Source organism: Cicer arietinum, chromosome 7, assembly GCF_000331145.2.
Source record: "Cicer arietinum cultivar CDC Frontier isolate Library 1 chromosome 7, Cicar.CDCFrontier_v2.0, whole genome shotgun sequence".
NCBI lineage: Eukaryota > Viridiplantae > Streptophyta > Magnoliopsida > Fabales > Fabaceae > Cicer > Cicer arietinum.
The window spans coordinates 18,611,858-18,639,103 of NC_021166.2; the positions used below are offsets into that span (position 1 = coordinate 18,611,858).

Here is a 27,246-nt window from a genome sequence, read left to right on the forward strand (position 1 = left end):
TTTAACCTTGTACTAAACTCTTTTTGCCAAAAGGAAGGGATAATCCATGAGTCCTCATGTGTGAACACACCCCAACAGAATGGGATTGCAGAAAGGAAAAATGGGCACCTATTAAATCAAACTAGAGCTCTACTTTTTCAAAACCATGTTCCTAAGAGATTTTGGGGGGAAGCTCTTCTTACTGCCACTTACCTAATCAATAGGTTACCCACTAAAATCTTAGACTCAAAAAGTCCCATGGAAGTCCTATCCTCATTCTACCCACACTTGGATCCTACAAATAAACTCCAACCTAGAATATTTGGGTGTGTATCTTTTGTGCATGTTCATAGTAATGGAAGTCCCTAGGGCTGTCAAATGTGTATTCTTAGGGTACTCTACCACACAAAAGGGGTACAAATGTTTTCACCCCCTATCAAAAAGATTCTATGTGTCAAGAGATGTCACCTTCAACGAACAAGAGAGCTACTTCAAGCAGCCTCATCTTCAGGGGGAGAATGTAAGAGAGGAAGATGAGACTCTCATGCTTCCAAATATGACATTTGGACCTGAAATTAGGACAAATGTACCCCTTTTCTGATAAGGTGGAATGAACCTATGAGGTTATATTGTGACAATAAATCTGCAATTAGTATAGCCCACAACCCGGTGCAACATGATAGAACTAAACATATAGAGGTTGACAGACACTTTATCAAGGAAAAACTAGACAGTGGCATGATTTGCACACCATATGTATCCACTCAGAATCAACTTGCAGACATACTCACCAAGGGGCTGAACTGCATTAACTTTGAAGGAATTATATCCAAGCTGGGAATGGAAAACACCTATTCACCAGCTTGAGGGGGAGTGTCAAAACTGTGATTCCCCTTAGTATTTTAGGCAGTTTTATATTTATTGTATTTCTGTAACAGTTTTATATTTATTGTACTTCTGTAACAGTTGTATCTTGTTATTATTAGGTTTATGTATTTAGGATCAATCCCATAATGACAGGGATCTGTTTTCCCTGGCTCATGTATATATATATAGGTCCAGTGACCTCATAATAAAATATGAAAAGAATATTATTCCTTCTAAATTTAAGAAGATGCTTTGTAGAAATATATAGAAAAGAAAATATCAAAGTTGGCATAAACACTATTCATCCTCCCTTGTAAAATTCTTCAAAAAATAAAATCATACCTTGTAAAATGTCATTCATGCTAATCCATACAAGTAAGGCAAATAGAACTCTGTCAATCGCCCGTTTGTAAAATATAATCTACATGTTAACAGAAATAGTTGACATCGAAAATATTGGTTTCTGTATAAAGTCGATTGACATATATCGAAGGCACACTGCATGTTAACTTTGAATTGATTCTGTAATTTTTTAGATTGCTTACACATTTTCCAGCTAAGGGTGATGATGCCAAGTTGTTTTTGGAATCTTAGTAATCTATGTTAGCAGTATATAAAAACAGCAATACTATTATTTAGTACAATGGTAATGGTTGACTAAACACAAATGATAGGTGTAAGTTTTTCATTGAGTGGTCAAATTTTTTACTTTTTTATTTTTCAGAAATTATGGTGGGAGAGGGGTTAAAGTAATTAATTAGAGTTATTAATTTATTTTCATCACTTTTGTCCTTGTACTATTATTCATTTTTTATATAGAAATTGAGATTTGTTAATTTGCAACTAATTAGTTTTTAGTGTGTGTAAGTTAGTTATATCTGCAGATGTATTTGATATATTGTTTTGTTATAACGCGCTAATTTACACTCATTAACGAGTGAGTGGGTGTTAATCCTTGACCCTTTAAATGATTTGTCAATCTACTTTTTCATTTTTAATTCGTGTAAGTTAACAAGTTACATCTTTTAGTGTATTTGATGAACTTGTAGTTATAATTTATATCTTAGGATAAGTAAAGGAGAACATAAATAAATTAGTAAATTCTAATAAAAAAATTACTTATATTATGTTTGGATTTCAAAAAAATTAATTTTATTCATTGGTTTATTATAAGCTTGATAATGTGAATTTTAAAGAAATTTTTGCATTGGGTTCGAAAGCATCATAGCAAAAAGTAATGAGATTTTGAAGAGTATAGATAATAACTCTTATGTGGAGTTTTTAAAGAAGGGAACAAAAATGGTTGTTCATTTTTCGAAATAGTGAGGCATACTGTATGTAAACTTTAAAAAAAATACATGATGCAGAGCCTAACTAGGTTAAACAATACATGTCAGATAGTATGGAGAGCCTTAGAGAAATGTTCCTCTACAAGGCAAATGAAGCCAAATTGATATTAATGCTTGAAGGAGCCCACCATATTCATCTAAAGAAATTCGTGAAGCCGATTCTTGAGAAATTCCAGAGATTATATTTTTGTAGCCTTAAGAGGTCTTACAGTACTCATGTCTGGAGAGACAAAACAATACTCATTGCCTGAAGAAGTGGGCAATACTCAACTGAGGAAGTAAGTGAAGCCAAATCTTAAAAAAAATTAGAGATTGCCTAAAAAGACCTTACAATTCGCAAAGTCTGGAAAATGTCAAAACAAAAAATACAGATCTTCCACGCTTACGAATCAATCTCCCATAGTTAAAATTCAATTCAATCAAACTCCGAGTTTTGAAGCAACTTGAGAGTTTAATAAAAAAAACTAAAAGAAAAACAGTATTCGAATACTAGAGGTGGCAGTTTCAATAGATCATACAACATTAGAATTAAACAATAAACCAGAGTGATAAGATAACAAATTCGTACACAATCTAAGAAATATGCCCATAATAGGAAGACTAGATGTTAATGCTATAAAATAACTTCTGTAAAATATGTCCACAATATAAATATCATTATCCAATAGATAATTACTCAGATCCCTAAAAGTTTTCAATTACACCTTTACCCTTTAACTTGAAAACTCTAGTTTAACCTACATAACTGAATTAACAGCCCGAAAAAGAAAAAAAAAATCGAAAAAAACATCAGCCAAATCTCCCTGTGAACTGACTCGGTAATTTGTCCACATAACCTTGAATACATAGGGAATGTGCAGCCTCCTGCACTAACTCACAAAATTAACAAGATTTAAAATCTTAGAATTACATCAAGTTAAATTTATAGAGGTATCAAGAGCCAGATTCTCTTCAACATTTTCAAAGATTGTCTTTTGCAACACAATTCTCTGGCAGACATTCCATTCCCATCTTTCCACCAGGTATCACATTACCTATGATGACAAAAAGCCAACTGTCCAAAAACTTACATATCAATCTGCAAATGATTAAGGTTACAGACCTCTGGTGTTGAAGCATGAGAAATGTTATTTGGCGCGTCTTCTCCTGTCTCTGTCTCTGTCTCTGTCTCTGTCCCTGCCTCTATCCTTATCATGATCATCCCTCTCTCTGCTTCCACTCTTCTCCCTGAGCCGGTCTCTTCCTCTGTCGCCATCAATATCATAACTTCTATCTCTTTTTCTGTCTCGTTCCCTTTCTGAATCATGTTCTCTATCTCTGTCTTTGCTTGATAATTTCTGTTGTGGACTACCACTTGGACTATGGGTACGGTGCCGTTTCCTTGAGGCATCATGCCTATCCCTCCTCTCTGAAGATGTTCTCCCTGCAATTGTGAAATAACCAAAATCGTTTGAAAGCTTGATCCAGAATAACAAGCTGTACCAAGTAACAGAGGCCTTTACATTTAATGGCATTTTTGCAAGAAATTAAGTGTGTTTGGAAAGGGTGAAAATGGAAGGGGTGGATAAAGAAGTTTAAAATGGAAGTGTATGAAAGCATGCATCATATGTCATGACTCATGCTTAGATACATTTTGGATCTTCACCCATGTCTCTCAGTTTCTTCTAGTTTTACTCCCCCCAAACACATTTTTAGACATCTTCTGACAGGAAATTCTAACAATCAATTATTTGTTTCCTTTTTTTTGATGGAGCGCCTCAAGAATAGGAAAATAAATTATGATAACATGGCCATTTGGTACAACAAAGACAAGGTAGCCCATTCATAGTTCAGGCGCAAATAAAATAAGAATCACACAAGGTAAACTTACCACAAAATTACATAGCAGAAAACAAAGTGAGAGTGAATAAACCAAAGAAAATGGTGGTAGAAGAAAGTTTACTATTGCATTTTTTATTATCCGGTTTTGGTAACATATACCTTTCAAACCGAGCAAAACCACCATGGTTCACATGGAAAAGATTTTTTTTGCAGACACCATGCAACTGAATAATTAACATTTAATCATATTTCAAGTGCAATATAAATAATAAACAGATGTGTGCCAGAGTCATTAGAAACTTTCATAATTGCCATCATGAGAAAAACAGGTAGAAATAACTTACTACTGCCTTGACCATCTTCACTAGACTCTGATAACCCGTACTCCACTTGCAACCGTTTACGATGCATCAAAACTTTCTTCTCAATTTCCTCCAAATTTTTAATACCCCTTTCTTCTAGGGACTCACGATATTCAATTAAAGCAACCTCCAAGCGTCTCAACTTTTGCCTGTTATACAGTCAATGGTAAACTCCATAAGCATAAGACAACAGATATAATATAAATAAAATCCTTTTGTTTACTGTAACCAAAACAACAATCAAAATATAACTTTTACTTGCATTTGAGTTGATTTTGTGGAAAGAAAGTTAAAATCACTGAATATTATCTAGAACAAAAGGGACTGCAATTAAGACAAAATATAATGCAACCTCTGCTCTTCATTCAGCCCACTGTCAGCATGAGCTGAAAAACTTGAATCAGCAGCAGCCTCTGACTCATCAGCTTTTATAAGGCCATCACCCACATTCTCACTACCAGAAGACGAGTAGCTTAACCCAAGATTTTTTCCACCCTTCGTTTGCTCATCGTCACTCTCATCATCCTCTCGGGCCCATTTAGAGGCTGGCAAAACAATATCACTCTTCTCTTTTCTTGTGAAAGCTTTAAGTTCAGGCTGTGGAATAGGAAGGGTTGGCGCTAAAGGTACAGACCCTTTCCCTTGCAACTGCACATCATCATCCTCATAGTGATTCCATCCAGACGATCCCATTGGCTCGGGCTCGGCACTTGTTTCTCGCCGACTACTTGAATATTTCCCTGAACTTGCTTGGTTGAGGGGATACTTCAATTCGTCATCCAGTTCAAAACCTCTTTGCTTTTCTGCCTCTTCAAGACTTAGCAACCGTGCAACCATCATTTCTCTACCACCAACAAGTGACAATCCATTGTGTCGGCACCGCCTTTCCAGCTCAGCAAGAGGAAGACTCATTAGCTCTTGCGTTGCAGCTCCTCGACCCATTGCCAATGCAGCATCTTGGTCGGTCTTGCCACCAACAACAGCATCTTCAGAAGTCATCTTCTGCTCAATCTCAGGTGCATCACCACATATGGAGTGGAATGGTATTACACCAGAGTTCCCAGGTCGAAGGAAAGTGGCTCTTAAGCCATTCACATAAGCATCTGAAAAGAGAAACCAATCTGCCCACACTTGCAAAACTTTCAGTACTCGTTCCTGGAACATTTCAGACAAAGAGGGCAAATAGAATAAGAAAGAATAATAAGAAATTATATTAAGGCAATCTACTATTGCTCAGCCTACCTTAAGGGCCTCGGCAGTAATACGCCCCATTATGCTACGATACAAGTCATTAAAACTCTCCATTACATCAGGTAATGTTGCTTCAAACTTAGTGCGATATGCCGATGCATTTCTTACAGGAGCACTACTATTATGAAGAATATCAGAGACAAGCATAAGCCTTGCAATTTTAGTTGGAATAGGGGTTTCTTTAAGTGTCAAAGATTCCGTCAACACTTCAACTATCTGCAGTTAAGAAAAGATAGTGTATAAAAGACAACACAAAATAAAAGACAATTCAGGAAGACTAATTAACATGTGAGCAACATCAACATCAGATAATTCCTTTCTTTCTATTTCTGAAGATAACCTATGTTATTCTTAAGCAGTTTGCATAACCTTCAGGATTAAAATGCATACATAGCATTCCGAAGTTATAATAACTGGTGTATAGTCTTTTTCTTGGTAAATAAGCTAGGCTTGTATGTACAACCCCCGTGCACACTACTTTCCTTCAAATAAAAATATATAGAGAATACTTACGTACAGGGTAACCCTTACTTCTATGGTCCCCTAAATCAATCTCTTATCTAGCTCAATCTGTGCTAGAAAACTATTCTATCTCAGGGTCCATGCTGTCTAATTTTCTACACAAAATACCATTTTATAAATGAACTTGCTAGTATCATGTTTGATAGGACGGTACAGCTGAAATAAGTACAATTTTCCTGTTGTGATATTTTTTCTCGGAATTAGAGTGGTTGTCAGTAGTTATTTCAACTTATTTCCTGTTTATTTTCCGGTATATTAATTGAGAGACAGCAACATAATATTCACAAATGAAGAGTATTTTCATATACAATTTGAGCAAAAATAAATTCATCATGTCCTCTGTTACTTCTGTTCTGGTACAGAGTTGTGTACACAGATTGATTATTTGGGAATGACATGGACCAGGTCAGGGCCAGGCATGGCCATAAGGTTGTCAAGTCCAACGCTAGGATTTGAGTTATAAAGCCCATCAACCCAAAAGTCAGGCCAAGACCTAGGCTTATTGGATGGAGTAATGGACAAAATAAGCATGAACAAAGTAAGCAGAAGCGCTAAAATGGATAGGCAAGCTGGAGATAATTTTTATTGACAGGCATCAACAAAGTATACTGAGGGAATTGCAGTCATGGATGAGCAGAGTAACAATACTACCTCGCCAGCTGCATCAGCGTTATCCAAAGAAAACCCCATAGTTTCCTTGATCTGACTCCTCTCTAAAGTTAAAGCACGCAGCATGTCCTCAAACTCATCCCTCTGTGCATCAGTCAGCGTTCTTTCGGGTTCTACACGCTGCAATATTCAATCAAAACAAGGAAAGTTAAAAAAAAATTGTGTTGGTCAAGAGAGACATTATTGAGTGTAAGAGGTATAAGAGATATATGCTAAATTCTGTTTTTAGTTATGCTTTACTGTAGGCATTGTACAGCATTGTTATTGTAGCACTGCACCTTTGGCAGTTATATCCAGTTTTCAGTTCAGTTAGAGTGAGGTGACAGGTGTCACACTGACATTGGTCAGAATGAATCTTGCACTGCACTGCAAGATATACAGTTGTACATACAGTGACTCAGGCTATGTAAACCTTGAGTCACTATCTCTGTAACAAACTGATTCATTTCAATAAAATCAGATTTATATCAATGTTTTCTTTCATCACCATGAACTCTAACATAGAGTAATTGTATAGATCCAGATTTAAAATACAACAATAGAGAGTACCCTGCTCCTTCCAGCAGCATGTGTGGAGCCAGATTCTTTGTCATGTTCTGGACTTTTGGCAATTGGTAATGCTGGAGGAATCCATCTATGAAAAGAAAATATATTTGTTTAGTATATATACTTATTCCAATTGGACCTATCCAGAGACAACAACAAAAATCCACCGCTACTCTTTTTCTTCCACTTTTCTATTCTAACTTTTGGCGAAAAGCACTAACAAGCCAAATACTCGCTGAAAGGACAAGAATAATTAGAGTACCTTCCACTACCCGTTATCATGATAAAAGGTTCAGTTCGCCATCTTTGAAGAGTATCACCCTGCATTCCCAGCAATATAAAACATTTTCAATTTACAAATAACTACGTTACACCATTACATCAAAATATGAGCTTTTCCTTTCTTGGATTCCTTAGTACTCTTAAAATATATGGCAAATATTATTCACATCAATATAATTTTATTCTGACTTCATTTTCTGCTCTCTGCCTAAAAAGACTAACCTTATAATTTCAATATATAATTTCCACGGTACTCAAGCAATCTGTTTTAATCAATAGATTCCCAGAAAGTTGCATCTTCACAAAATAAAAAATGATGTACCTGAGCAAATGAATAGAGTCTCCAAACATAGTAGGTATGCTCCTTCGAGCCAAGAACAAACAAAAAATTGAAAAGAGGGTTGCCACGGCCCCGCTCCATAATAGCTTGTTCAAACGCACATCCTCCGTCCAAGACATACAAAGCCATTGTATCAATTACATGTTTTAGATGTTCATCCTCAGGAGGCGTAACCGTTATATCAGGAACATTAGGAGTAAGAACCTAGCAAAAATTACAGCAGGTAGATTAGGGTTAAGAATCATTATATCGGGAACACTGAATCAAGTGCACCCTTCAAGTATTTTTACCATCTGGTATTTTATGTATTTTTATTAAAAATTCTGCCATGTGGAATTTAGAGGATAGTTATCCATAAACAAACAAAAATGCAAAATATGATAGTTTATATGAAAAATAAAAAGATGCAAATGTCAGTGTTTCCGAAAAAAGTAATTCATTGTATACATATCAAATTTTCGTTTCATATAAAATTACTAGTTCAATGATTTCTGGATTTATGATGATACAAGAAGGTAATGATTTAAAAAAAATTATGAGAAGCAAAAGCAGAGAATTTACCAGTTCAGAGTTCTGACTAGGCACTGATGTTACTGGTGGACCTGATGGGCCAGACAAGATAACAGTGTTACCCTGCAAATAAAATGAGTAAAACATTTTTTATATTAAATCAGAAAGGTAGTCTTTATATTTATTATGTTGAAAAATACAACATAGAGATCCAGTCTAGTTAATCCTCATACTTGGGGCGGAAATGTAGATACACTCAGTATAGATAGGATGGGCTAGTTTTTATCTCTTGTGGTTTTTTCTTTGGAAGGGGGTTATTTTTATTTCAGGAATATGAAAAATTACAATGAGGGTAAAATAACCACTGAGGGGTAATTGTTCCCAAATTGTAACTATAATGGTGAAAAGTTTTTCAAATTAACACTTTAAAAAAAATTAATAATAAATAACAATACCTCCTTACTCCTGATGGCCATATGCCCTGGTGGAGGTGCAGGTAATGCTTGCGATGGGAGGGCAACGGACTTTCCCCATCCAATTTTCAATTCATACTCATAAACCACAACCCCTGCATAAACATTTGTCCAAACATTTGTCAATTCATACTCATGCATAAACTCAGATTATACAGCCATCTAGAATTAGCTTAATGTTCCACTTCTTTGTATAGAAATAGAGTAGATTCAATGCACCTTAAGGAATAGAGTTAGCACTAATTGTTCCTTTCGCAAATTGTATCTAGAATTGATTAGCCTTGTAAAGTTAATATGCAAAATATAACAGCTGAGTGATCAATTACTTAAGCATATTCCGAGTCATTTCATCTTATACTTCTCAAATATCTCATCTGATACCATTTGAGGAAAAGAAAAAATGTTCATTTAAAATCAAGTTTGAAGAAGTTTAGCATAGAATTTCTGGTATCAGATGAAAAAAAAACAGACCTTGCATTTCATCTTTAGCAGCCTGTCCATCAACTCTGTTCATGAAAGCAACAAAACCACAATTTCTTTGCCGCCTTCGCTCCTCCTCTGTCCTAGGCCACATTATCTTCACACTAGCAATAGGTCCGAATCTTCCAAAAGTGCGGAGAAGAAAGTTTTCATCAACCTAAAATCATAAAATTGCCAACATGAGCCTAAACAACTCTGATTCTCAAAGAACAACAAAGTTCATTCATTGAGGAGACACTCAAACCTTTGGTGAAAGATTTCCAACATAAAGATTTGTGGTTTGTGGATCACCATCATCAAATGATCCTGGAAGTTTTCCACTTGGATCAAAATCGTCAGGCAGTTCATCGAAACGACTGGACTGTTGGTAAGAGGGAAAACAATGAGCAGAACTACTTCATAAATTTATTGAATATGAAAGGGGAATAAAATGAAATTGACAATATGCATATACTGGTAACTATTTTCGTAATGTAGATTATGAAGTACACCAAGTTATATTTGTAATGCACAAATTCAAAACAGGTAAAGTAAACCAAAATAAGAAAATTAAAAAGTGACTCTATTATACCATAGAACTAATAATATTTAGTCTTGTCCAATAGCATTTAGAAGAGAAATGTACAAGCAATAAACAAGTTGTGTGCATTTAAAGATAGAGGGACCAAAATCCAAACCAAACAATATGCAGCATGCAAACAAGTAAGAAAACGTATCACTAACAATAGAATGCTCTACAATTCGCCCATCACGCCATTGTTCACGGTCTTGATTTCGCCTCTCCCTCAACTCTTGCTCATGTTTTAGCTCCTCCATAAAATGATCAATGTTCCTTGACTTTCCTTTCTCTTTCTCCTTTGGCTTTTCTTCCTCTTTCTGAAACGTACAACACACAAGCATTAGATCTGGATACATCTCAACATTGAAAACAATCAGAGGTCAAAGCTTCAATTGTAATACTGACTTTCCTTTCAGATTCTTTCCCCTTGGTTGCCAATGGAGGTGGTATAAAAGATGGTACATACCTGCAAATGAACATAAATATTGAACTTCCTTACCAATTTACTAAAAATACATTTGACTGACTAAAGTACAAGAGTTATTTGTAGTATTTTCAAAGCAATCCCTTGAAGTTTGTTCTTCATAGCTAATGTGTTACTTCAGGAACTGCTACTTCATAATGCCAGAAAACTCCTTGACAATATTCCAGTCTCAACTAATAATTACGGTACATAAAGTTCAATTACTTTATAAATTCACACTACAAACACTGAACATGAAAGGAACCAGAATTAAGAAAGAAGAGAAAATAATATTATTGATTGAAAAAATAAACTATTACAGAAGATGAACCTCTGTAATCCCAGAGACAAGTTCCTCGGAGAAACTGTTTCCTCTGCCTAATAAGAAAATAATAACTCATTTCCTACCCTTCACTCCTCCTTCCCACTATTTATGCTGTGTGGCTAACAACCTGCCAAGTCAGCAAGTGTAACCAATTTCCTCCCTCTAAACAAACCTGTTTCAAGCATATAATCCTCCCCAAGTCCTGGGTTTCACATGCTTTGAGCCCAATAACTGTCCTACCCATGTCGAGGGTTCTATCAGGACATATATATGACATGTGCTGAAGTTGTGAGATTTTAGATAAAAGGAAGAGAGGAAATAACAAGAACTATAAATATTATTGATAATGACTTGATACAAAAGACTCAATACTAATCTTATTTATAGGAATACATAGACTCAATCCTAAAGAAATAGAAAATCAATAACAAATCATAGAAACAACAACAACAATAATAATAATAAGTAATATAAAATCTAATCCTAAGAGATACTATAAGATTATAAGAAAATAATTAAAGTTACATTGAAAACTGAGAATGACTTTCATTTTGAAACAATTTCTTTTTTTTTTGCTAAAGTGACACTCATTGTGAAACGGAAGGAGTACCAAAGAAATCAATAACACTTACACATGCATTCATCATTTTTGAAAAATCCATATAATAAGGCATTCAAAAAGGTACAATGGAAGGGTTTCGAGAAGAAAGAAGCTCAGATTGCCAAGATTCAAGCAATCAAGAATACATAAGATGGGTACCAAACCTGGTGTGAAAATACAAGGTAGGGCTACAAAAGATTTTCCTATAACTATAGGGAATTAAGTATGCATCAATGTCACCTTTGAGTACCTAACTTTTTAACTTGTATCATATGTGCTTACTGGACATGTCCAAGAACTATTGACACAATGCATGCTTTTTGTAGAAGAACTAATGATACAATGCGTGTTCTTTTATAGAATATATTGTCCTAGAGAAAACAAATTGAAGGGAAGCTAGAGATGGAGAAACAAGCTTTGCAATCACATGGCTTTCATTTAAGTAGAATTAAGATTGAGTATTTGAAATATAAGTTTAGCAATTATTGTATAACACAAAGGCGAAAGTTCGACACCGCAGACCCTACGTCAAGTATCAATTTTGGACCCTGTATAAATCAGACTTAAGAGACTAACATAATTTTTATTTATTTATTTCAGTTATGCATTTCCTCTCCTAATATATTGACAACAAAAAAAGGACTCGCGGTTTAAGCATCTTGGGACCATCATACAAAATGACAGATATAAACGAAAATGTAAACAACAAATATGTAAACAATAGTATTCAAGCAAGGTGAATGAAAAAAAGGAAACCACTTTGAATGTTATTTCTGACAGAGAACAAAGAAGTACCACTTAAATAAACTTAAGAGAATTTTACTGCACGACTATAGGATCGGTAACGTTGAAAGTGACTAAATATCAGGCAATATAGAGCTAAGCTAACAAGAAAATAAGCTCAAAATTGCAGAATATGCGAATCTTACAGTGGAAAGTTAACACTAAAAAATATATGATTAGGACTAATGTATTAAATAGAAATTTGAGGTTCTACATATTGTGGAAATGATGGTAAAATATTTTCTAAATTATTTGAGCATGTATGAAGAAGAACTACATAAATCCAAACAAGAGAAATAGATCATACGGAGTGCAGTGACTCTTATAGTTTAAAGTAAAGGAAACCTAGAAAAATCATAGATCAAAACATTAACAAGAATGCATATTCAAACGGTTTTTCATCAGATATGATTTACGATAGGACATATGGTGCCATTGTATCCATGTAGCTGAGAGGGACGTGGGTATTATGGAGTACTTAAATCCCACGTCATGTAGTATGAGAGGGATGATTGATGGAGTACTTAATTGGCTTGATCCTTCCCCTATACACCTAGCTCAAACAGTCCCATCTTCAGAACCTCAAACCCATTCCACTAAGTAACTTCACATACCAAAACTCAAAAGTTTGTTAACAAACTACAGAAAGTCACTTGTATAGTTTTCAGGCATAACTATTTTTCTTTTAAGCCAATGTCATCAGATGTCCATAAACAGATACAATACAAGAATATTGATTTGTTAAGAGCAGTATACCTTCTACAATTACAAATATGCCTTAACTATTCGAAGATTTACTCAAGCAATATAAAAAGTCTACAGCAAAAAATAACTATACTTCTCAGTTCTGACAATAAAATCAAGCTTTATATTACCATCATCAGACAACCATCCACAATAAGCTTTTTGTTTTGGATTTATAAAAATGAGATGATCTAAAACAGCATATTGATAAAGAAATTTCATTTATCTCTCTAAACCAAGGACTTCCTCTAAATAAAAAGAACATATATTAGGGAGTTGAGAAACTACAGCTTATCCCTGAAAAAATCCTAGTGCACAATTACAGAAAAATATTTTTTCAGTGATGTTAATCACACTTCAACATTAAATATTCTTATAGAAAAACGTACCATTAAATTATTATATTTCATAAAAACTAAATTAAATTCCATTTATTAAGACTATAAGTACAAACCTACTGAAAATAAAGCTATACCTGAAAAGGAATGTGAATTTTCTACTTAACATGCCTGATTTAAAGAGAACATAAACATGGTCAATCAAAAATATTTATTTACCTACTTCCCTTCTTTGGACCAGATACCCCATCTTTGGACTTTTCACCTGTCATCCGCGAATGAATAAAAAAGGTCCATACTTTTATTAAAGGCATTATACAAAATAATAGAAAAAAAACTACATATTTATCCACAGCATGAAAAGCATATATAATCAAGACTTCGAAGATATGAGACAGAAACAATAGAAATAAAAGGGGTGAGAAATACAGAATCTATCACTCATACTAACCCTCAGAGTCGTCTTTCAATTTATCATTGGGATTAATTGTTCCTCCTCGAACAAAAGTCTTCGACCCAGGAGCGTTATCCCCTTGAAACGACTCTACAAATTCGGCATACAAGCGAGCAGTCTCATCTTCAGCTCTCTGCAGGAGACAAAAATCAATCATGATAGCCAGTAAATGCCTTTTCTAACTTCTACCGTAAACCAGATAAATTGAATACATCAACCCTACCTTCTTCTTCGCCTCCTCCTCTTCTCTATGCTTTTGAAATGGCGTCTTTTTCCGCGTAATGGAGAACGAACTCATCTTTGCATCAATAAAGAAACCCTGCCACAATAAATTAAATTTAACATAACTGTTGACCACTATTAGAGAATATATACAGCACATGAATATAAAACCCACATGTGTAAAAAGGCTAACAGCTTTACTCTCTAACTACTGAAGCTTCTAGAATATTATGTTAGAGTTTGTTAGATTCAGTTTAGATTAGTTAGGAAGGTAGTTTAAATTCTGTAAGCTTTAGAAAGTTAGTTACAGTGATCTTTACATATAAATAAAGATCACATTATTGTAATACTTGATCAATTCAGATTCAATAAAAACAGTTTGGAATTTAACCAACTATTCTCTCAATTCTCTCTTTTATTCATTGTTACACTGCAATTCATATTTTAACATGGTATCAGAGCACATGATCAGATCCAGGGAGGGAAACTGCATCTCCAAGTTGGAGGCATCAGGTATGGAGCGGATGAAGGTGCTCCCCAAGGAGAAAAGGCAGATTGACCAGTTCCTGAATAATGATAATAGCAGATGGAGGCATTGTGGCAAGATTTGTGACAGATCTGGCATTGTACATGATTAGGAGGATCAGTTTCTGTCTCAATCCCTTGAAGACCACTGGAAGGCAGTCAAAAGGATTCTGCGTTACCTAAGTGGCACTCTGCATCATGGTCTTCTTCTTCAGACAGCACCTATGCATCAGCCTCTGTCGCTAACAGGCTTCTGTGATGCAGACAGGGCATTAGATCCTGATGTTCGTAGGTCGACCTCAGGGGCTTGTGTGTATCTTGACCCTAAATTATCTCTTGGTGGTCCAAGAAACAACCTCTAGTAGCACGCTCAACAGCAGAGGCAGAATATAGACGTTTGGCACAGCTTGCAGCAGAGTCATTGTTGACTGAGCTTCATTGCAAGTTCAAAACTCCTCAACTCCTATGTAATAACTTAAGCACGGTCTCTCTTGCACATAATCCAACTCTCCACAACCGAACCAAACACATGGAACTGACATCTTTGTTAGAGAAAAGGAGCCAAATAAAAGTCTCATTGTTTCTCATGTTCCAGCCCAACACCAATGGGCAGATGCATTAACAAAACCTCTTCCTGCCACCAAGTTTGTAAATCTTAGTGACAAGCTCAGAGTGTTTTGATAAACACACCTTAGTAAAACCACCCTCAAATTCTAAGGGGGAATATTAGAGAATATATACAGAACATATAAAACCCACATGTGTAAAAAGGCTAACAGCTTTACTCTCTAACTAACTGAAACTTCTAGAATATTCTGTTAGATTTAGTTTAGATTAGTTATGAAAGTAGTTTAAATCTGTGAGCTTTAGAGAGTTAGTTACAGTGACTTTACATATAAATAAAGGTCACACCATTGTAATAATTGATCAATTCAGATTCAATAAAATCAGTTTGGGATTTCACCAACTATTCTCTCAATTCTCTCTTTTATTCATTGTTACACTCTGCAATTCATATTTTAACAACATCAAATCAGAAAAATTCCAAGAAATTTACACCTTTCAAATTGTCCCCTAAATTTCACAGGTCGCCACTCCTCATTCTTTATAACAGTCACTATTTTCATTTCTACATCATCTACAACCTCCACTCACTCCTCAAAAATTAAACTCCCTAGCACAACAGGATTGCAGAGAAACCGCATCATCAAGGTGTATCTACCGTATCTAATAATTAAACGGCTTAATGATTAGATCTGGCCAAAAACAACGACAACTCATATCTTTCTTCAACTTTTCCATTCTCTCCTCCTTTGCGGCAGGTCTAGTGTGCGTGACAGATGCAAACTTTATCACACCATTACCGCCGCAAACCCAGCGTAGCGCCCGTACCCTTAATGCATGACGCACTTGGCCTCATCGTTCACAGTTCCGTGCCACTATTTGGCGATATTGACTACCTAGATTAAACCCATCCTCAAAACAAAGACACAAAAATCTACATTCAACAAATGTTGGAAAAACCCTAAAATGCAGTATCCACATTCTCAATCTCAAGTCAGCCACAAAAACAAACAGTAACCTAACAGATTATCATCTAACCTAATATTGTAAAATAAATCCAATAACAATCTATAAAACCCTACTTTGAAAAATCCAATGAACACAAAATTTATAGCAACATAGGAATAGCAATCTAATAGTACTTAGAAACAAAAAGAAAAAGAAAAAATCAAAGTAAGAAGGGAAAATCCAAACCTCCCCAAAAAAGTGAGCTCGTGAGGAGAGGAGCAGCTACAAGTATAAGGAGCGAAGGAATAATGAAATTGTGCAATGAGTACTTCAGTGAAGACAACAATAAAAATTTCTAATCTAATTAATTAATTATTAATTGATTGTAATAATAATAAATAAATAAAAAGATAGATAGAAATATAGAAGCTTATAGGAATGGATTAATGAAAATCGAAAGGAAATTTAGAGCGAAGAAATGCAAGAGAAAAGGGGAAGAGCGAACCTTAACCTGAATTGATGGTGGTGAGTGAGTAGTAAGAAGAGAAGAAATGGAAGGATGCGCACGGAGGAGTAACAGTCGTCTGAGTATCTATCGAGGGCTGGCTGGTAGGACTCACAAGGTCAGGGTACCTTGGCCTCGTATTCCACATTTGACATTTTTTCCTTTTTTTTTAGACATTTTTTTCATCACATTATTATTTTTCTTACCAATATATTTTTTAATTCATTTTATTTTATTATTAAAATTCATATAAATTTTACTAAATTTAAATTTAAATGCACCACATAATTTAGTGGAACTATGTGAATTTTAATCCATAAAGAGTATTGTTGACACTTTTCTTATTAAGATTATGATTAAAATTGTAGTTTAATTTTCAATTTTGCTACCAACACCTACTATTTTACTACACACACCTCTTAATTTTTTTTAAAATCAAATTTTCTAAATTGCTCTTTCTTTTATTTCAATCTTTTTCCTCTTCATTAACCTAACTCATCTTCTTTCTCTTCATTCTATCTTCATTCAACATCTTCTTCATTTTCTTCAATCATTATCAATTATCTTCATCAATCATCTTCTATTGAGTTTTTGATATTGAGTTTCTTCATCAATCATCAAGTGAGCATCCATTGTTGTTCAATCATCATCAGTCATCACTTCACGAATCAAGTAAGCATGAACCATTGTTGATGTTGCTTTTTTGTACATTATTGTAGTTGTTTCTGTTTATGATTACAAATACAATGTCTGAAACCTTAAAATCAAGTTTTCATTTATGACGATGATGAAAACATCCGTTGTCCTAAACCCATAAATGTATGTGAACTCGGTTTACATACGCAAACCCATTTTCAAAACTAAAAAACGTACATGAACTCAGTTCATGTATGTTAAACCGCTTTCAAAAACCCAGTAACGTACGTGAACTCAATTCACAAATAATGTTCATGAAATGAGTTCACGTAGGGTATATGCGATCTGAGTTCACGTAAGAATAAGTGATACCACGTACGTGAACTGAGTTCACGTGTATCCTACGTGAACTTATTTTATGACCATGGTTCGTGAACTGAGTTCACGTACATTTTTTAGTTTTGAAAATGGGTTCACGTACGTTTTTGACAGTGAGTTCAGGTACGATTTGTTGTTTTGATTTATATTATGATTTTGGTTTTGCAGATATGATGCACATTATGTTTACTAATATAGAGGGTCGTGTTATAGTTAATGAAGGTAATTCTAATGTGGAGGGTCGTCGTGTAAGGCCAACTGCTTCCGCATGGGCACAACAATGGCGACTACAGCAATAACATGAAGAAGCCCAACCAGAATCCCAACTAGTAGCCCAACCCGAAGCTCAACCAGATGACATAGATGAACCTCCACATGATGATGGATATCCTGGTGGTCTGATTGATAGTTTTTTCCTTAGGATATTCGACGATCATATGGTGACTCGACTCTGAGATGGCGTGGTAATTTTCTCAATCAAATTAAATTAAATTTTTAATAGTTGTTGTCGTAATGTGCTTTAACTTATATTTTTTCGCTTAATTAATTTCAATATCGCGGGGAATTAAGGGTGTTTAGCAATGGTAAAAAATTAAAAGAAGTTGTTATTGAACATGAAGAGGTTGAGCAACTGGTTAAAAGCTCGGGACTGTATTCTTTGCTAAAATGCAGCTACAAAATGATCAACAAATGAATCATTTCTGCATTCGTAGAGAGGTGGCATCGTGACACCAATAGTTTTCATTTTCCAATGGGGCGATGACGATTACTTTGGATGATGTGTCTTCTATGCTTCATATCCCTATCACCAGTGCATTCTTTAGTATTAATGTATTGAACATGGATCACAGTGCAGATATATTTAACATGTGTTTGAGTATATGTAACACCGATCATTTCAGGTAATGGCATTTGATACCTACATGTCTTGTATGTGCTATCCATAATCAATATTATGTGAAAATTATTTACAAGAGTCATAGCGTTTGGATGAGCCCAAAATATGTCCATCAACTCATCTGAACCATCTACCTTCCTATATCAATAAACGTATTTTTTGTGTTCTATCAATGTCAAAAGATGTTGCATTTATGTTCTATTACATCTAAGTGATATACGATATGCTTGACGTGCATTGTAAACTTGTTTAATTGTCGTCAAACTTTTAACATTATGATCCTTTAGTGTCATCAATATGTTTCTTGGTTTGATCATGTTCTTCGTCATATCCCCAAGTACAACTTTTTCTTTCTGAGACAATCGACCTAAGAAAGTATGACCAATCAGTTTTTTGGTCAATTCGTGATTATGGACACCACATATTACATGCATATAACATCTCCCACCAACACTTGATAATGTTCCTCTCAATCTAAACGGGCATTCATATTTTCTACTCCAAGTACTCCTCTTAGGTTTAGGATTCTTCCAATGTCTATATTTACCGTTTTTTTCACAACCAAGAATTAATTTTGTCTTTGTTCTTGGTCGTGCTTTCATAGTTTCAGATCTAAAAATGACAACGACAATTCCATCTTCTCTTCCAACATTTCTAGCTCATTTCAATAAATCATCTAGCATATCAAACATCATGTCGATGCTAAACACATCAGTCAAATCATCCATAACAGGTTCGCTTCTGTTGTTCATATCGTCTTCAATTTCAGATTCAACACCATCATTCATTGCATCAAAATCATCATACATTTCATCGAAATCACGTTCCAAACCATCATCCATGTCCTCAAAATCAAGTTTCAAACCTTCATATATTTCGTCATTGTTGTCTTCTCCTTGGTCCACTTATCTGCATCCAGAAAGGAATACAATTTTTTTATGATTTTGCTAAACTGATACGTGAATTCAATTCACGTAAGTTCACGTACGTTTACGTAAACTAAATTATAGTAAACATATGTTAACTGAGTTCACGTAGCTGCTTTAATATTTAAATTTAATTGATTACACAATTTTAAATCATGTACGTTTACATGAATTAAGATTGCGTACATCCTAAGATTTATAATTTTTTTCAGCATACGTGAATTCAGTTCACGTAACAACACAATGTAGGTGAACTGAGTTAACGTATAATCTTTAGATTTTTAAAAAAAATCGAACTCCAAAACAAAACAACAAATATACATTTTTAGGTCACTTTAACTACAATGTGAAGAGGAAACTGATGAAGTATATGTTATGAGTGAGTGATGTGAGTTTTGAATAATTATATGTTACGGTTGGTGAAGTATGGTGATTTTGTGATATGTGAGTTATGAGATGTTAAGAATGGTGATTTTGGTTTTTTTTTTTAAAAGAAAGGCGCGGATAGTAATGTCAGGGGTGCGGGTAGCAATTTTGTTTAACTTTTATGAAAATATAAAAAGTTTTAAGTCGTTGCAATGGTTTATAGACTTTTGAGGTATCTATAATGACATTTTTATTAATATAATCTAATTGGATGACTATATGTAAAAATTATTTATATTTATTGTCTATTTGAATAAAATCTTAAAATAAACGTGTCTATTTATATTCTTAACAAAGACAATTTGGTACAAAATTCTACTATTATTTAACATTGTTAATTTTATTTTAGATTTAAAATTCAAAATTGAATTAGCATTGGTTTAGATTTGATTTGTTAAAATTGATAAAGCACTAGATTAGGTAAAGATGGATAAAATTCAAAATGGAATTAGCATTGGTTTAATTTGATTAGGTAAAGATGGATAAATTTGTAAACAAGTAATTGAAGCAATGTTAATTACTTGATTAGATAAAGATGGATAAAACTGTAAACAAAATAGTTCAAACGAAAAGTAAAATTGGTAGAAAAAAATTTCAATCAAAACTTTGTATTCCCTTATATAATCTTTTTTTGGGTACAAAGTATAAAGTATAGATAATTATTTTTACATATAGAAGAAGAAAAAAAAAAAAAACAATGTCATTTATAAAAGTAATGTGAGAAGGTACACGTTGATAAAACTATAATATTATTTTTTAAGAGTGTCCACTGAAAAATTCTTGTGTAAATTAGTGATGTTTTTGGATTTAAACAAAAGATTTAAGAAGATATCTTAGGTCTCTATCCTTAACCGTAAGGTCACCCGCCTTACGTTCTAAATGTTCTAGATAAATTGGATAAAATACTTAACACCCGAAAGAATAATCAGCTATCTTTTGATGGAAGGTTAACATTTACTAAATTGTGGGTTGTCCTTACCTCTTATAGAATGCAAACTTCCTATTTTCGAGATCGTTATGTGATGATATTGAATATAAACATCAGATTCATATTGTGTATTGGAATAACATATGTGACAAGCATAATCTTGTCTACACCTTTGCAGACTTTTAATTTTGTTTATGCTTTTATTTATACGTTCTCATAATGGCTAACTCATTTATAATTAGCTTCCCTAGGAGCTTTTAGTCATGTTTTTTAGACCGTGTGTCTCCTTTATTTGTAAAAAAAATTATTATTATCGGTCGTGTACTTGTATATCTATTGTTCTTGACAAAAATAATAGAATTACAAAATTTTATACGATTATTTTTAAAAATAAAAAAGAAGTATTTGATTGGAAAGAAAGAACAACAATTAAATGAATCAAACAACGTCGTAATGTTCTGTCATACCACATATATACATATATGATATCTCTATCGAGCTTATTAATCACTCATTCTTTTTATCTTTAAGTTATAAATTAACTTACAAATGTCGACATTGTTAGATTGGACGTCTTGTCTCGGATTCAAACTCGAAACCTTTCAATTGTGTGAATTAATTTTGCTGGTATTTATCAATCTCTTATGAGACTAAAAAAGATTATGTCAATCTTTCTTAATGATTTCTCTTTTAATTTTTTTATGTCTTCTACCTTTAGCAATTTGACTACCATTCATTTAATATATTGTGATTATAACAAAATGTACAAGTCTCTTTTCTTCTTCCCATGTTCAAATCACCTAAGCTGAATTTACACCATCTTTGAGAACATGTCACCCCACCCTTGTATGCTCGTCTCTTTTTCAAAATCATGTATTTGCGATAGTAAAATCAAAATCTGGCAAAAAAAATGTAAGATAAATTTACCCTATACATTCAGCTCACTGAGGCCATACCTCTGTAAGCCCTTGTAACCTCTTGATACACTCTCTACGTATCCGTTAGGATCCCCTCCTATAATTTTTTTCCTAGTGGTATTTATGAATTAAGCATTTAAAATTCTCCAAAAACTTTATTTTAAGGTGTTCTTCTAACCCTACCTAAGATGTGTAAGTAGCAATCACAATACAAATATCTTTGTTTCAGTGCAAATTTTAGAGCTATGGTCCACGATATTCTTCTTCCATAAATGGATTGGTAAAAAAAGAATAAATATATTACTTTTTATGTGCTAACGGTGTAAATTATTTTTACACGTGCATCTAATCAAGGACGTGTTAGTTGTAGATTATAAAAAATTAACTTTATATTTTTTAAAATGATTGTTATGATAACTTACTTGAAAATAGTATAGGTTATTTCGAATTAATTAATTATTAATTAAAAATAATAATTTTGATATTCAATAACTTAAATATTCATTGTTAAAGATTTTAATGTAATACAAATCATTTTTGTAAAATATCTCTCTTTCTATGAGAAGCTACTCAAAATAATTTATCATTTTAATTATTTTTTTAAATTCCATTCTCCAAAAAAATTGTTGCAAAAAGATAAAATAATTCTAATGATTTTTTATGATAGACTATTTAAATTAATTTCTCATTTTGAAACTTTATTTTTAAAATTTTCTTTTTAAAAAAAGTTATCACAAAAAAATGAAATATTTTAAAAATCATTTTTTTAAAAGTCGTAGCAAACGAACCCCAAATCACACTATAAAACTATTTTGTTCTATTAGCTCCTAAAATATCTCCACATATATCTTCATGGTAAGATATAATTGAATGCATGTGAAAAAATATTTTACATTAACAATATATACAAATTAAATTTAAAAATAAAATAATTTATATATATATATATAAAAATATTACACTAAAACTTGAAATCCTTTATATATACACACATTGGAAGCAAAATGTAACACCAAAATTTGATAATTGCTATATATATATAATAATTTTTATTATTGTATTATTGTATTATTATTATGATTATCATTGTTATTAGTATCTTTTTAGGTTTAAAAGATATACACTATTATACACTCATCGAATTAAAATTAATATTTTACCACATCATCCACTTTTATAAGTTCATTTTAAAATTGATGATATGATATAAAAATTGTGATATCTCACAAATAGTGTATGCCATTAAATTATTATTATTATAAGAACAATGGGTTTAATTTATATATGAATTTTTGGTGAAAGAACATTTAGGTGTTATCAAGTCATTTATATTTGTTAATATTAATGTGATAAGTTGTTAATTTATATTAGTAATATTAATGTAATAAGTTGTTAAACAAGTGGTTGGTGTCAGATAATTATTGAGAGAACCGAACTCTTAACTGAAACAATCTCTAATCAGATTTTACTTAACTCTCTTTAACTCTCGGCTGAACTTTAGATTATCAGACTTCATTCCCTTGGATAATTTGCGTGCCAACATGTGATATAAAGGATTTTATGGTCAAGAAGCCAATACAAAATTATAAGGTAGTAGGATTTAACAGGTAAGTTTGACTATATCTTCAACAATATAACACTTAGTTATATACTTACTATTTACACCAGGAATGATAATTTCATTAAAATAATAATTCAAAGTGAAGCAACTTGGCCTTTATTTGCAAGTGAAAACCAGAGAAGCCTTTGTGTTTGGGCTGAAGCACAATGCTACAGGCTATTAGCAGAAGAGACAGCCAAAGACATTTAGATGACATGATTTTCAGGCCTCTGCATTTTCCTCATCCTCAAATTCATCAATTCCAACCCACCGTGTAAACGCGAAAAGAAACTCCTTAAAGTTCACCATTCCATTTTTATCCCAATCCATTTCTTCTGCATTTTGGCAAAGAATATAAAATAATTGTTAATGAATAAATACAAACTTAGGAAGACAAAATAAAGACAAGATTGCTTTTGAGTTGTTACTGTATAGATGTAGTTGCAATGAAGGTTGAGTTGTTACTGTATCTTAACTATATGTAAATGAAAATAAAAACTTAGGTCCCAATATGACCTCTAAAAGTAGAGTTCTATGATTCCTTCATGAGCATGATAAATACTAACATGATTAGAAACAGAAGAATATAAAAGAAGATTTGACAACCTCTCTGCACTGTGAAGAATACACACTACTCACCCTGCCATGTACCTTAAATGTTGCTGCTGCTAATGTTATAAAAAATGTAATAGATGTTCTTTGTTTGATATCAATTTCGAGGCACTTGTTTTTCTAGTGAAAACATGTTTAAAGCATATTTCAAAACATTAGTATATAATGCACACTCTTAATATGAGTATGTGTGTGTTCAAGCGAGCTTGAATGGCCACTTGTGTGCACTAGTGCATAATTTAAACAGAGAGTGCGAAGGAGAGACAACTGACCAAATCTTTTCATTGCTATTCTTCCAGATGAACGCTCCCCTGATGTAGTTTCATTTATAGCTTGGACCATTTCACTTTTGCTGACATATCCATCCTTATTCTTGTCTAAGAATACAAATGTATCGACCAATGTCTCGAATGTGGCCTCTAGATTTGGCATGCCAATTCGTGATTTCTAGAGAAGTCATGGAGAACAATTTGAAAAGGTAACAAAACATGGAAACCATGGCTTATAAACTATCAATAAAAACAGGAAGACAAAGGATGAGATATGTTTTCCTGCATCCTACATTAAATTGCTTCAAAGTTCAAACTTCAAAGCTTGTAACCTAACCTGTTCTTCAACTTTGACAATTTTTTTTATCACTTTCATTATATGACAGAATTACAATTTCAAAATCTAGGTTGTCTTAAAGAAATAAATGAGTTAGAAAAGCAAGACCATAACAAAAAAACTTCAAAGAACAAATAAAATTGCAATGCTCTCCAAACATCTCCTGAAATAAATAAAATAAAATAATTTTCTAAATAAAATACAAAAGGTTGTTAAATGTATAATAGCCCCAAATAATTCAAACATCAACCAGAGGTCAGAGCACACAAGGTGTGATATGTTTTTTAGAGAACATGTGTTACTAGTCTATTTTCCAATTATGATTTTTTTAATAATCTCTACTCATAATTTGTGTTAGGATACAGCATGAAGAGCTGCAGGGTCATCCTTGAGAAGATAGACAAGGCAAAGAAGTACAATAAACTCATTGAACTTCATTCCCAAATCATCATTAATATCACATGCTTCAAAAAGATCATTGATCTCTTCCTCAGAAAATGAAATTTCCAGCTTACTGAAACACTTCTTCAACTCTTCTTGATCTATTGCCCCATTAGAATCTTCATCTGTAGCAAAATCAACAAACACACACCTCTTAAAGCATTTGAATGAGCTTGATAATTGCAGTTACAGTCACCTGAGTATGCACTACTTACCAACTTTAATATGGAATAAAATCAAATTGAATTCTAATATATATTGTAACTTCGGATATATGATTCTCTGCAGTGTTTCATTTCATGATCTAGTCCTAATAAAAAGGATTCTACAAAATCAGCTACTTCTTACCTTTACTTTGGCATGACACTATAGTGTCTAAATTCATTCCAGTTACTATATTTATATCAGACTTCTCTTACAAGATATATCAAATCAAAGTACCAATTTAACAAACCCATAAATTTGAAAGTAGAAACCTACCAAACTGCTCAAAGATGGCTCTGCATTTTCTGAAGCTCTCATCAATTTTTGGGAATTTTAGAATTATAGTGTTGAATGATTTCACTGAACATCCGTGACATTCCCTCCGTTGCATTGCTTCAACCATTTTAGCCTCAAGCTTGGTTTCTGGTGTCCAAGACTTTTTGGGTGATTCATCCTTTCCTAATGCACCTCCCATTGCCAATCAATCAACCAAAGTATGCTTTAGAAATGATACCCTAGTACCTGGAATGCACAACACTTTAACTTTAACATATTTCGCTATTGCACGAAGACACGACGAAGCCTAATTCCCTAACTTACAAATAGTTTGAACAGAATGTAAAAAAATAATTTTCCCCTATGTAGCAGTGGCACTTCATATGGAAGGCATATCAGGTGTCCGGCACCAACACGACTCTGACACATGCGGTTACGTTCAATTACTTCTATTTGTAAATGATAACCGGAGTCGACGTGTTCGTGTCTGTGTGCCAATGTTTCATAGATTTTCACTAACTGTCACTACAAATATGCATTGAATTTTATATTTTTCTCAAGACATACAATTAAACATAAGTTTCTTTGCAAAACTAAAAAACAGGACTTAGGATCCATCTTAAGTATCAAATTCAAGTGCCTTAAATTATAGGGTAAAATAAAAAATGGAGAACATCATGAGACATAAGCTTTGCAGATGTAATTTGAGTCAAATCATTCAATAATAATAATTGATAGTAAATGGTTAATGGAAACTCAAGTAAAGATTTTAATCATGAGTAGATAAGATAAGACCTATTTCATTGATTCAATAAAAGATTTGAACACCCTAATGATTGAGGATCTAAGGCATAATTAGCTACAAAAGAAATATGAAATGAAAGATTATGCGAAAAAGAAACAATAGAATTAAATTGAAAGTAATTTGAATTAGAAGTGAAAACATAAATGATTAATAAAAATAAAGAGAGTACCTAAGAGGTGGAGATGGAAGCAAAGTAGAAGTGAAAGTTGTTGAATCTGAAAAGAGAAATGTGGGTGTTGAAGAAGAAAGCATAATAATGATAATTAATTAGTGTAATGGTTTTTTAGGGAAAATGGAAGAAAAGATAGAAAAGAAAGTGATGTGTTGTTAAGTGAGTGTTGTGTGGGGCATTCATTCATTCATGTGTCTAAGCCTATTTTTCTGCTGTTCCCACCACGTATTCTCGATCTATGCGCATCTATGTTTTAGATTTTCATCATTTTCTCTCAGGATTAATTAAAACAAAATACTCATCATCATTTATGTCTCCGAAAATTTATTAATATTTTATCAAAACAATCATTTTTTACTATTTTGTCTAAAATAAACATAATAATTTTTAAGACTGTAAATTTTTAAATAATTTTATTTAAGCCAAACAAAATAAAGTGAAAAAGTATCATAAACTAGATTTGGACATTTTTAACAACTGTGACATTTCAAATCAACCTCTTATCATTTGCAACACTTTAAAAAATATATTAAAATAAAAAAAAGAAAAACTACTATTTAAGGAGACTAAACCAATACCAAAAATAAACTACAATGTACAAGAATACAACTACTTCGTTAAAAACCTTATAAAAAAATTTAAAGAAATAAAATCATAATGATGAAAAAGAGTGCATACAAGTGAAGAAAACAAAAGTTAAATTCATAAGGAAGAGAAAAAAAAAACTAATCAACAAAAAAAGATACGTTAGAAAAATCTAAAATTAGGAAAATGTTTTTGTTTCTAAAACAGTCATTCGAAATGAAAGAAGGTGTTGAATTCCACCAAACGAAAGCTTGAGTACAAATACTGAAGTTTGTTAATTTGTTAACACACATATTTTCTTCTCTATAAATATGAGAGCAATAGAAGCGCATAGAAAAAGCCAAATTAAGGTAA

At 32.9% G+C, this 27,246-nt stretch overlaps 2 protein-coding genes across 2 annotated transcripts; both read right to left on the reverse strand.

The window, feature by feature from the left end:
* Window positions 1-2,802: 2,802 nt before the first annotated feature.
* On the reverse strand, window positions 2,803-16,640 carry LOC101495277 (protein RRC1). The gene is made up of 18 exons (XM_004509565.4): window positions 16,483-16,640; window positions 13,942-14,037; window positions 13,716-13,851; window positions 13,484-13,529; window positions 10,416-10,476; window positions 10,175-10,327; window positions 9,696-9,812; window positions 9,443-9,608; window positions 8,954-9,066; window positions 8,550-8,621; window positions 7,971-8,192; window positions 7,629-7,687; window positions 7,370-7,454; window positions 6,803-6,940; window positions 5,621-5,845; window positions 4,731-5,533; window positions 4,361-4,527; window positions 2,803-3,618 (listed from the first exon to the last, which is right to left on the reverse strand). The coding sequence occupies exons 2-18, from the start codon at window positions 14,014-14,016 to the stop codon at window positions 3,323-3,325; spliced, it is 2,934 nt and encodes a 977-aa protein (XP_004509622.1). The 5' UTR covers window positions 14,017-14,037; window positions 16,483-16,640; the 3' UTR covers window positions 2,803-3,322.
* A 6,527-nt stretch (window positions 16,641-23,167) lies between these two features.
* On the reverse strand, window positions 23,168-26,475 carry LOC101494732 (probable calcium-binding protein CML21). The gene is made up of 5 exons (XM_004509564.4): window positions 26,305-26,475; window positions 25,331-25,576; window positions 24,773-24,975; window positions 24,076-24,250; window positions 23,168-23,526 (listed from the first exon to the last, which is right to left on the reverse strand). The coding sequence occupies exons 2-5, from the start codon at window positions 25,527-25,529 to the stop codon at window positions 23,414-23,416; spliced, it is 690 nt and encodes a 229-aa protein (XP_004509621.1). The 5' UTR covers window positions 25,530-25,576; window positions 26,305-26,475; the 3' UTR covers window positions 23,168-23,413.
* Between the last annotated feature and the right edge of the window lie 771 nt (window positions 26,476-27,246).

Coding starts and splice junctions, on each gene's coding strand:
- LOC101495277 (XM_004509565.4), bottom strand. CDS start 14,016: ATGAGTTCGTTCTCCATTACGCGGAAAAAGACGCCATTTCAAAAGCAT. Junction 9,067..9,442: donor TGCTAAAGATGAAATGCAAG/GTCTGTTTTTTT, acceptor ATGTTTATGCAG/GGGTTGTGGTTTATGAGTAT. Junction 6,941..7,369: donor ATGCTGCTGGAAGGAGCAGG/GTACTCTCTATT, acceptor TGAATATTGCAG/CGTGTAGAACCCGAAAGAAC.
- LOC101494732 (XM_004509564.4), bottom strand. CDS start 25,529: ATGGGAGGTGCATTAGGAAAGGATGAATCACCCAAAAAGTCTTGGACA. Junction 24,251..24,772: donor ACCCTGCAGCTCTTCATGCT/GTATCCTAACAC, acceptor TGACTTCTCTAG/AAATCACGAATTGGCATGCC. Junction 23,527..24,075: donor AATAGCAATGAAAAGATTTG/GTCAGTTGTCTC, acceptor GCCAAAATGCAG/AAGAAATGGATTGGGATAAA.